Source organism: Topomyia yanbarensis, chromosome 1 (assembly GCF_030247195.1).
Source record: "Topomyia yanbarensis strain Yona2022 chromosome 1, ASM3024719v1, whole genome shotgun sequence".
In the NCBI taxonomy this organism is placed as follows: domain Eukaryota; kingdom Metazoa; phylum Arthropoda; class Insecta; order Diptera; family Culicidae; genus Topomyia; species Topomyia yanbarensis.
In genome coordinates this window covers 113,733,897-113,746,566 of record NC_080670.1, presented here as the reverse complement: position 1 = coordinate 113,746,566, position 12,670 = coordinate 113,733,897, and the positions used below count along the sequence as shown (strand labels likewise).

Below are 12,670 nucleotides of genomic sequence, written 5' to 3'. Positions count from 1 at the left end.
CACACGAGTATTTCGCGAGTGAAAATAAAATCGAAATTTAACGTGAAAGAATCGAAGAAAAAGTGGTATATGCCATGTTAAGCCACGGTTGTTGGAGGAAGTTGTAGGAAAAAGTAAAGTTCACCGTGAAAAAGGCTTGTGAAGTGTACGATTGCAGTTACAAATCTGCTTTGAATGGCAGTCGCCATTTTTACTTTCACGCTCTAGTGTGTAATGGTGGTGGTGCTCCAGAGCTTGTGAGCTGAGGTCGAATAAGTGATTCTTATTAGATTTTGAAAAGCAATGTGGAGAGTTTATTCGAGCAGGGCACAGTGCACGAAATATAGAAAAAATATGATAGATTTCTGCCGTGCCTTACGACAGCTCTAAATGCAAGCATATATCATGAAGCATGAAGTACATATGTATATGTGACTACGTCAGTCAACTATATCGATTCTAGTCATCGGAGTGCACAGAGTGTTCCAGAAGCAGCAGAAACGAATTACACTCAGTTTATTTGTGACGTCACCGTAAAGTATTCAATACCCGCAAACACCGCTCACTGGTGCTTTCATTGCGACGGTAATCTGGAAGAAAAGTCCAACACAGAGTAAGTTCGTTCCGATATAAGAGTTCATTACAGACACAAATAACCTCACTTTGTGAGAGTTCACTGGTACAGTGTGTATGGTCTTGGAGGGATTTTGTCGGCTATTCGGTTCACTCGAAACCGATCACGTCATGTACTTTCATTCAAGATTTTAGTAATGATATACTTTCATGTGTACTTCTGCAGAGTTCCCATATACACTGATTTTCTGGGTAATTCATTGATGGAAAACCGTTAAATTTATTGAGAAGAAATATTCCTACCGCATTTACAATATTCTCTTCTTTTTCGTATGTCTATAGTAGCTTGTGAAGACGACGTTCGGCGGGTGGCTATTCATCGGTGGTTTGTTTCTCGAAGGAGGGAGTGACGTCTTGTTCTGGCGACGGAAAATTGTATATTTGCACATGCAGGGTCTTGACTTGGAGCTTTTTTTCTTTTGACAGATAGCGATATTAGTACCTACATGTGGCTTTTTATGTATTTTGGCACACCCGATTGCAATTCGTCGTTGTCTTCTCCGTCTCTCTCTTTCTCTGGGAGTAAACAGTGATTGTTGGTGAGTGGTAGGCCGCTCAATTATACCACGGGTACACAAATGTGTGTGCTGGCATGAGCGACGCTGTGGGATCGGAGCATCACAGGTTACAAGTATTTTTTTATTCTGTCTCCCTCTCGATACGAGTCAGGAGCAGCGTTGCCGAAATTCCTCCTAGAAAATTTGACAAAATTTAGTAAAACTTCTTCAGATGTTGTGAAATTTGTCACATATGCAAAAATTTGTAAAATTAGCATTTTTAATGTTCCCCGCCCCTTACTTTCTTCTGCTGTGAATTTTGTTCATTGAGCAGATTCGGTCTATCCCCTCATTGAATGTTATTGGAGGTGTAAGCCCGAGAATACCTGGAAATAGCGGCCGAGTGGGGGTGGAGATGAAGAGTGTGTAGGTGAATGTTTTTGTTTCTCATGAGCTTTTCGATTGTTGTGCGCCGGTGTGGTAGAGTGCACTGGTTTTTCACCCTTTTTGCGCTTTCTAGCAGAGGTTCAGAAACTGGGTATGTTCCATTGGCATTTCTGCTGGTCTTTTTTCTGCTTCGAAGATGCGTCCCAGACCTTTGAATCGTGGGAAATACTTGAATCGCACGCGGAACCAATTCCCTTATCCCCTATTTTTAGCCTGTCCAACTGGTGTGACAATAACAATTGATTTTTTTTAATATTCTTGTCGCTGTTATTGTACAAAAATCCCTCTTATGACTGTGGAGCCACTACTGGAAGTTTGAAAAAGGTGTTCGCGTGAAACCTTTCGTGTACGTACCCAGTTTTTTTGCGTGTCATAATGCTGGCCTTATTTGTCTTGCTTATGATACGTTGATAGCCCTTATGTTGACGGTGGTTGTTTGCACCAGTTTGTAGACAGCGTCCCGTAAGAAATTTTACAACTCATTGGACAAACGTATGGCGTGGCCAGGTTGGAGACTATTGAGGTGTTGTGCGCGGGAGGATGTTGACCGCCGTTATTGTAGGTAGAGGAATCAGGATATACTATTACTTGGCCTGTCATGCGCATAATAATATCATTATTGTCTTGGGAGGGACCAGAACATGATTATCTACTTCATTTTTTGCATTTTCTGCTTATTCTAGCTATAATTAGTGGATTGCATTCTTGTCGTTCTGCTTGTATTCGGTGTTGCCTCTATTTCTGGTAGTTAGTGTAAAGCGCGCGTCATCGGTTGTATATCTGACATACAAAGCCGGTCGTTTTAGGTACTTAAGTGGTGCCGCTCAAAATGCATTCCAGTTAGCATAAAAACCCGCGCGAATATTCATTGCTTAAAAATCGGTATTTTATTCAATCGTTCGTGAAGAAAAAGCAATACGTAGCTGTCGTTTCATTGACTATAGTAGTATGAATGATGATTAACTATAAATGTTATATTACGAAATCTTGGTCTAGGCTTTATGTTATATTGTATTATTCTTGGACGGTTGTGTTTCGCCTGAAGGAAGAAGCAGGAAATAATAAATTCGTTCATGTCACCTCCAAAAATTGATTCATTTAAGCACAGGCAACACTCCCGGCAACCGGTTGCCCGGAGTTCACGTTGCATTTTTGTTACAAAGTATTTCCGAAATAATTCAACAAACGATAAATCTATCACAAATTCTCGGCAGCCGGCTGCCCAGAGCAACAAACAAATGATAACACTCCAGAGAGTTGCAAAGATCGTATCGCTTATCAAGGTGAATCCTGATTTGTGTAACGCTTTACCCCATCCCACTAACAAAAAATCCTTCCCATAGCAAACGTGGAGATGCAGAGGTATACACGGTCTCCATAACAACGTTTGCCACACTAAGGAAAGGACCCCGATGACTGTAAGGACGTGGCCGGCACCGTTATTGACATTTTAAAATAAAGAACTCTCGAGTTTTGCACATTGAGGATGGATAGCTACTCCCAGGCCCCATCTGTTGATTCTCTGTGCAATCACGAAGTAGCAACTACGAATTGTGCGGTCATCATGCTCATGCTCATGCTTATGCTCACAATGCATTAATTGAGGAATTTAGATATTTTATTAATAGAGCATTAGAAATAATTCGTTTGTATGTCTATCTTATGGGCCATTTTTTCGCTTTTTTTGGTTTGAGATTTCTAGCACTGATGTTGTCCTTTTGCTGATTTGAGCGATTATCTGAGTCTTGCCACTATCCCATGTAGTGTGTATTATCAAAAACGTCGCGAAGCATCAAGTTCTAAATGTTCTCAAATGATATAATATCCGAAGAGAGTGATAAGAGTTATAAGAAATGTCTCATCACACTGTTAAGTGGATTAAAAGCGTTTTTTATCCCTGATCCACTGATACGTCTAAAATTCATTTTTAGTTTTTATCTCGTTACGTGACACTCTTCCCCTATTGTCAATATCCGATATCATTTATGAATGGTTCCCTGGTGATATATTTAGAGCAGACAATCCAATGAAAAATAGGATTGACAGGATCTTAGTGCGCTCTTGGCGCCTTGTGTCACATCTTCATGTTTGTTATACATACTAAGAATACCAAAGCATGTGATGTGATGACCGGAAGATTAGACAAGCAACTCCTCCCCTTCCTCCCGCTAACTTTTGTAATTTGTAACAATATTTGTTTGAGGAGTCAATTTGGTTAATTACTGCAGAATTACGGAATGAAGGTGCAACAAATCGTTGTAACGTCACGAAAGAATGTCATCTGACAATAATGCGATGTACTTACGCAACTTTACCGGAATCGGATTCCAGATAACCAGCAACCAAATACAGATTAGTCGCATATAACACCAATATCGTCCTTGTAGATTCACCCGGTCGACGAATTTTCTGAATTGCTTTTATGAAACCGTTATTGACTGTCCCATTGATTAATATTTGATATATTTGAAATCTATCTTCCATATACAAGCATACTATCAGGTATCTTTTTTTTTCTAGAGTCTGTAATTCTTCAACCTGTAAATAAATCACAAATTACTAAATTATTACTACGTACTTTACTTATTACGGGGAATGTGCCATACCACAAACTCGCTAACTGTGTCGCCGATATCATCAATAGTAGCAATGAGATGTAGTACTAACTGGTCGTCGCAAATAGTCACATGATGTAATTTATTTCCCATCAAAACATGAAATATACCACTGCTGGTAGCTCGCGTGATCAATATTTTTTGTTGAATAGTGGTGGGATTCATTCCAATATTTTTGGAATGCAATATAATATCCAATTTCAATGTAGTATTCAGATCTTAAAATGGAAATAAATATTATGAATGAAACAGTGTAAAATCATTATTATTTTGTAATACTATAAAACAAAATTCTTAAGACACTGAATCCCTCTGGATAGAGACTCGCCATTTATATCTTTATCTTATTATTAATTTGTCAGTGTCACTCCTATCTAGCACGAGACCTCACAAAAATTGTTTCGAATCCATCTGGAACGAGGGCCATTGACAGGCATCGTGCTCGATTGGAATGACATTGAGAGATAAATGGTAAACAAACGACGTATCGAGTCTTTATGCAGAGATTCAGCGTCACTACAAAATACTATAACAAGTACGCGAGGGCTACACGACTTGAATAGGAATGTACAGTAACAAAAAAAAATTTGCCTTTCTCATATAGAAAGGTTATGCAATCGGTCAGAATTTCGACTCTGTAACCGAGGCCCCAAGTGTCTCATATACCATTCGACTCAGTTCCTTGAGATCTGCAAATGTCTCATTTTTTATAGTAACCTTCAAAAGCCGGGCCTATAGTGTATTGGCACTGTGTGGGACTCACGACTCATGTTCGTGCCTAACCAATAAAAACAATCCTTACTTTTCACGCCCTTCTTCCACACGGAAGTACGTCAAGGTATTACTTCGTGGGGGGGGGGGATCGTTGTGCTTTTGTCGCATTTTTTTTTAAATTCTGCAAGCATCCATGCTCGGACAAAAACTGCGTCGAATAGAAGTTCACCTCTCCATGCTTTCTATGCACCCAAGCAAACACATTTCGGATGAGTCGGTGGGTCCAGCTTCCTTTCTCCGCGTTATCCCACTCTTGCTGCCACTTCGCAAACGAGTCCGCTCGGACCGGGGGAGCATGGCGGCAATTCCGCTTCGGACGATATCGTTCTGTACGCACTCGCAACACGAACAGCCATTAAGCGAAACGTGCTTGGCGACTTCGTCCGGTTCCGCTTTGAGTTTAGCGCAGCAGCCCAGGCCGGTACACCATATCTCAGTATTGAGGATGAGACACCCGCCAGAAGTCTCGTGCTGCCTCTTGCACATCCGTGATTTGGCATGATCTTTGCCAATGCGTTAGTTGTCCTCGCAGCCTTCTCATGGCTGTTGTAATTTAGCCGATTGTCGACCATCACACCTAGGTGCTTCAGCGCACGCATCGATGGGATGGATTATCCCTCGACACTGATCTCGACGCGCTGAATTTTTTTAACAGTTGCTGACCAGCACTACCTCGGTCTTGTGGTGAGCCAGCTGCAACTTGACGTAAGCCAACCAGGTTTCCACGATGCCTATTGTCTCTGCCGTCAACATCTCCACCTCTTCAAGGGTCTAGCCCGTTATCATGCGAACAACACCATCTTAAAAGACGACGATCTCCACTCCCCTGGGCAGTTAACACTCCATTGTACATTATATTCCAGAGCGTTGGGCCGAGTGTGGAGCCCTGAGGTACTCCCGCCATAACCCTTATCGATCTCTGGCCCATGTTCGTTTCGTAGACCAGTACTCGGTTCTAGAAGTAACTTTTTAGAACCATGTACAGATAGTCCGGAACACGCAGCACCACGGCGATAGCTCCCTGCTAGCAGCTGTTTTTCACGTTTATCGTTACCACAACGCAGTCGCGATTGTCCCGATTGCTCTCACCGCGTTTGCGATGACTGTGCGGATAGCGCACAGAGGAGTATTTGACCGAGAAAGCTGGCCGAATGTTAAATTTTCAAAAATGCTATCAAGTGCATTATACTACATTATAATATTCCTTAATAATTTCTGAATTATATGGCAACCATGCTGCGTGTACTTACTAAAGGCTGGCAACACTGTTACCTGTCAATGTATCGATTCGAATTGTTCTGACTCAAATATCCTGTTTTCAATAAACCAAAGTCAGGGTAATATTTTGGTGTGGATGGATTCATATAATCTAAAAAATATCAGTTTTTTTTTTAAATTGAAAGTTTATATTCCCAATCCGTCCCAGTGAAAACTCTTGTATCCTGATTAAGTTTATTCTAAATACTACTAGATCGACTAAAAAACTTGCGAATAATTGCGAATTTTGAATGCGAGCTCTTTGGATAATTAGATATTTTACACATTTTCCTCGTTTTACTACAATGTCCGTGTGAAGTTTAAACTTTTACAAGGATATTTCTTATGCATTATTGCCTTTCTCATATAAAGAAAGGCTATGCAATCACTGTAAAAATCGACTTTTTAACCGAGGCCCGGAGGGCCGAGTGTCATACACCATTCGATTCAGTTCGTCGAGATCGGCAAATGTCTGTGTGTGTGTATGTATGTATGTGTGTGTGTGTGTATGTGTGTGTGTGTCATTTAAACTCACACAATTTTCTCAGAGATGGCTGAACCGATTTTCGCAAACTTAGTTTCATCTGAAAGGTATAACGCTCCCATAAGCTGCTATTGAATTTTTAGTTGATCCGACTTCCGGTTCCGGAGTTACGGGTTGAAGAGTGCGGTCACACAGCAAATTCCCATATAAACTGGTACCACCATGATGTTCAAATGATGTAAAACATATTAAAATTGATGTAACATTACTCTAGTTTGCGGGTCTGGATCACTAATGATCAATCAAAGCAGCTTTGACCACATTGGCCACCTATGACGATTCATGACGCCCCCGGGGAACCCGCCAAGTTCCTAAGCTAATATCACACCCATTCCCCAACGAATTCTCTACCGATTTTTACAAACTTGATTTCAAATGAAAGATACAGTAATGCCATTGACTGCTGCTGAATTTCATTCTGTTCTGACTCTTGCTTCCGGAGTTACAGGGGTGTTAGTAAGGATACACTGGAATTTCCCATATAAATCGGTACAATCGTAATACCTCAGAGGCTAAAAACTATTGAAATGGTCACCAAATTACTTCTAATCGCAGATCTAGATCACTGATTGCCAATCAAACATTCTTTGAATATATTGTCCACTATCGACGATTCCGGAAGTCCGGAATTCCGGGCATATTCCACAATTAAAGTCACATCGGTTCTTCGGTGATGACTGAACCGATTTTCTCAAACCAAGTCTCAAATGGAAGGCAAAATATGCAGTTGAGTATTACGTTGCCCCCCCTCCTACCCCCGTCTTGCCCTTACACCTCCCTCCTTCATCACTCCCCTCCCCTTGGACCACCCTCACGCCCGCATTTCCTTCATCTACCCCGTATACCGAAATAAGCTGAAGGATTTCTGACGCATCCTCCACTCTCACTCTACTAACCCTCCATTCCCTCCACTTTCAAACCCATTCCACCAACATTTCAAAATATAATTACATGAAGATAACATTGAACTCATGCTGATTAAGGTAATTAAATACTATTCTTTTGCCTTTCTCATATAGAAAGGTTATGCAATTGCTCCAAAAACCGACTTCCTAACCGAAGCCCGGAGGGCCGAGTCTCATATAACATTCGACTCAGTTCGCCGAGATCGCAAAATATCTGTGTGTATGTATGTGTGTTTGTATGTGCGTATGTATGTGTGCATGTATGTATGTATGTATGTATGTATGTATGTATGTATGTGTGTGTATGTGCGGATTTGTTAACAAAATGTCCACATCGGTTTCTCGGAGATGGTTGAACCGATTTTTAGAAACTAAGATTCAAATGAAAGGTATACTATTCTCATAGGTTGCTATTGAATTTCATTTTCAACCGACATCTTGTTCCGGATTACGAGTTGAAGAGTATGGTTACAAAACAAAATTTGTTGATTTGTCCACATCGGTTTCTCGGAATTTTCTGAACCGATTTTGACAAACTTGATTTTAAATGGAAGGTCCATCAGCTGCTGTTGAATTTTGTGTGGATCCGAGTTCTGGTTCCTGAATTACAGGGTGATACGTACGATCACGCAGCAAATCTTGATTCTAACGAATTCTGCGATGAATGTAAAAAGGTAAAATTTTTGCCTTTCTCAATAGAAAGGTATTGCAATTGCTCTGAAAACCGACTTTTTAACGGAGGCCCGGAGGGCCGAGTGGCATATACCATTCGATTCAGTTCGTCAAGTTCGGCAAATGTCTGAGTGTGTGTATGTATGTGTGTATGTATGTATGTGTGTGTATGTGCGTCTGTGTGTGTATGTGACCAAAAATGTCACTCATTTTTCTCAGAGCTGGCTGAACCGATTTTGACAAACTTAGTCTCAAATGAAAGATACAATGTTCCCATAGGCTGCTATTGAATTTCTGATGGATCCGACTTCCGGTTCCGGAATTACAGGGTGGTGAGCACGATCACGCAGAAAATGTCGATTTTAATAAATTCTGCAATGAATGTATAAAGGTGAAAATTTTTCCAAAATATGACCACAACTGCTTCGATTTGTAGTATTACGTCACTAACATCCATTCAAAGTCTTTTTGGCCCCATTGGCCACCATCATCGGTTCTGGAAGCCCCGGCGGAAGTATCCAAATTCAGAATAACAGTCACATCGGTTTCCCGGAGATGGCTAGATCGATTCAACCAAACTTAGTCTCAAATGAAAGGTGTTGCGCCTTCGTAAATGGTTATTTAATTTCATCCCGATCTGACTTCCGGTTCCGGAGTTACAGGTTGTGGCGTGCGATCACATAGCAAATTGCGATTCAAATCGATACTCCGATGAAAGCAAAAAAGGTAAAAATTTCGCTAAAATGTCTCTCAAACAACTTAAATTTGCTGTTCTAGGTCATCGACGGCCAACCAAACTTTCGTTGACTACATTGACCACCATAGACGGTTCCGGAAGTGCCCGGGAAAAGCGGCCATCTTTCAAAATTGACGTACTCACATCAGTTTCCCGGAAATGGTTGGGCCGATTTTCACAAACACTGTCCCAAATGATAGCTATAGTATCCCCACAGATGTCTATAAAATTTCGTACGGATCGCTTGGATGCGTCCGGAAATATAGACTAATCCATCCGGTCACATATGAAATTCCCATATAAGCCGGAACTAAATTTTTTTTCAAAGGGGGGACCCCATGAAATTTCAGAAATCAAATTCGTTTTTGATGCCAAACATCTTTAAAATGCATGAAACGTCGAGATTTTATGTTATCTCGAAAAATTTTTTTTTATGAAAATCGACTTTTTGGGACTGCCGATTTCGCACCTTTTTGCCTTTCTCATATAAAGAAAGGCTATGCAATCACTGTAAAAATCGACTTTTTAACCGAGGCCCGGAGGGCCGAGTGTCATACACCATTCGATTCAGTTCGTCGAGATCGGCAAATGTCTGTGTGTGTATGTATGTATGTGTGTGTATGTGTGTGTGTCATTTAAACTCACACAATTTTCTCAGAGATGGCTGAACCGATTTTCGCAAACTTAGTTTCATCTGAAAGGTATAACGCTCCCATAAGCTGCTATTGAATTTTTAGTTGATCCGACTTCCGGTTCCGGAGTTACGGGTTGAAGAGTGCGGTCACACAGCAAATTCCCATATAAACTGGTACCACCATGATGTTCAAATGATGTAAAACATATTAAAATTGATGTAACATTACTCTAGTTTGCGGGTCTGGATCACTAATGATCAATCAAAGCAGCTTTGACCACATTGGCCACCTATGACGATTCATGACGCCCCCGGGGAACCCGCCAAGTTCCTAAGCTAATATCACACCCATTCCCCAACGAATTCTCTACCGATTTTTACAAACTTGATTTCAAATGAAAGATACAGTAATGTCATTGCCTGCTGCTGAATTTCATTCTGTTCTGACTCTTGCTTCCGGAGTTACAGGGGTGTTAGTAAGGATACACTGGAATTTCCCATATAAATCGGTACAATCGTAATACCTCAGAGGCTAAAAACTATTGAAATGGTCACCAAATTACTTCTAATCGCAGATCTAGATCACTGATTGCCAATCAAACATTCTTTGAATATATTGTCCACTATCGACGATTCCGGAAGTCCGGAATTCCGGGCATATTCCACAATTAAAGTCACATCGGTTCTTCGGTGATGACTGAACCGATTTTCTCAAACCAAGTCTCAAATGGAAGGCAAAATATGCAGTTGAATATTACGTCGCCGCCCCTCCTACCCCCGCCTTGCCCTTACACCTCCCTCCTTCATCACTCCCCTCCCCTTGGACCACCCTCACGCCCGCATTTCCTTCATCCACCCCTTATACCGAAATAAGATGAAGGATTTCTGACGCATCCTCCTCTCTCACTCTACTAACCCCCCATTCCCTCCACTTTCAAACCCATTCCACCAACATTTCAAAATATAATTACATGAAGATAACATTGAACTCATGCTGATTAAGGTAATTAAATACAATTCTTTTGCCTTTCTCATATAGAAAGGTTATGCAATTGCTCCAAAAACCGACTTCCTAACCGAAGCCCGGAGGGCCGAGTCTCATATAACATTCGACTCAGTTCGCCGAGATCGCAAAATATCTGTGTGTATGTATGTGTGTTTGTATGTGCGTATGTATGTGTGCATGTATGTATGTATGTATGTATGTATGTATGTATGTATGTATGTATGTATGTATGTATGTGTGTGTATGTGCGGATTTGTTAACAAAATGTCCACATCGGTTTCTCGGAGATGGTTGAACCGATTTTTAGAAACTAAGATTCAAATGAAAGGTATACTATTCTCATAGGTTGCTATTGAATTTCATTTTCAACCGACATCTTGTTCCGGATTACGAGTTGAAGAGTATGGTTACAAAACAAAATTTGTTGATTTGTCCACATCGGTTTCTCGGAATTTTCTGAACCGATTTTGACAAACTTGATTTTAAATGGAAGGTCCATCAGCTGCTGTTGAATTTTGTGTGGATCCGAGTTCTGGTTCCTGAATTACAGGGTGATACGTACGATCACGCAGCAAATCTCGATTCTAACGAATTCTGCGATGAATGTAAAAAGGTAAAATTTTTGCCTTTCTCAATAGAAAGGTATTGCAATTGCTCTGAAAACCGACTTTTTAACGGAGGCCCGGAGGGCCGAGTGGCATATACCATTCGATTCAGTTCGTCGAGTTCGGCAAATGTCTGAGCGTGTGTATGTATGTGTGTATGTATGTATGTGTGTATGTGCGTCTGTGTGTGTGTTTGTGACCAAAAATGTCACTCATTTTTCTCAGAGCTGGCTGAACCGATTTTGACAAACTTAGTCTCAAATGAAAGATACAATGTTCCCATAGGCTGCTATTGAACTTCTGATGGATCCGACTTCCGGTTCCGGAATTACAGGGTGGTGAGCACGATCACGCAGAAAATGTCGATTTTAATAAATTCTGCAATGAATGTATAAAGTTGAAAATTTTTCCAAAATATGACCACAACTGCTTCGATTTGTAGTATTAGGTCACTAACATCCATTCAAAGTCTTTTTGGCCCCATTGGCCACCATCATCGGTTCTGGAAGCCCCGGCGGAAGTATCCAAATTCAGAATAACAGTCACATCGGTTTCCCGGAGATGGCTAGACCGATTCAACCAAACTTAGTCTCAAATGAAAGGTGTTGCGCCTTCGTAAATGGTTATTTAATTTCATCCCGATCTGACTTCCGGTTCCGGAGTTACAGGTTGTGGCGTGCGATCACATAGCAAATTGCGATTCAAACCGATACTCCGATGAAAGCAAAAATGGTAAAAATTTCGCTAAAATGTCTCTCAAACAACTTAAATTTGCTGTTCTAGGTCATCGACGGCCAACCAAACTTTCGTTGACTACATTGACCACCACAGACGGTTCCGGAAGTGCCCGGGAAAAGCGGCCATCTTTCAAAATTGACGTACTCACATCAGTTTCCCGGAAATGGTTGGGCCGATTTTCACAAACACTGTCCCAAATGATAGCTATAGTATCCCCACAGATGTCTATAAAATTTCGTACGGATCGCTTGGATGCGTCCGGAAATATAGACTAATCCATCCGGTCACATATGAAATTCCCATATAAGCCGGAACTCAAATTTTTTTTCACCCCATGAAATTTCAGAAATCAAATTCGTTTTTGATGCCAAACATCTTTAAAATGCATGAAACGTCGAGATTTTATGTAATCTCGAAAAATTTTTTTTTATGGAAATCGACTTTTTGGGACTGCCGATTTCGCACCTTTTTTCAATTTAATATTAATGTAGCTGTTTTTTCTTTTACAAAATTTTAGAACTCGAATAGTGATTTTTTCTTGTATATTTGTCATGTCATGTATAATAATAAAATGTAATATATTCATTTGAAAGCTTTTAATACATATAAACAACGCAAACATTCACGT

The 12,670-nt window shown here is 40.7% G+C and overlaps 1 protein-coding gene across 1 annotated transcript in view; it reads right to left on the bottom strand.

Moving 5' to 3' along the window:
• Window positions 1–1,027: 1,027 nt before the first annotated feature.
• Window positions 1,028–12,670, bottom strand: part of LOC131679320 (uncharacterized) — a 50,654-nt gene continuing 39,011 nt past the window's right edge. The window contains exons 2-4 of the mRNA XM_058960061.1: window positions 4,163–4,389; window positions 3,862–4,094; window positions 1,028–1,304 (exon numbers count right to left, since the gene is read on the bottom strand). Coding sequence (XP_058816044.1) covers window positions 1,238–1,304; window positions 3,862–4,094; window positions 4,163–4,389 — 527 coding nt within the window. The 3' untranslated portion in view covers window positions 1,028–1,237. The remainder of the gene's footprint in view (window positions 1,305–3,861; window positions 4,095–4,162; window positions 4,390–12,670) is intronic.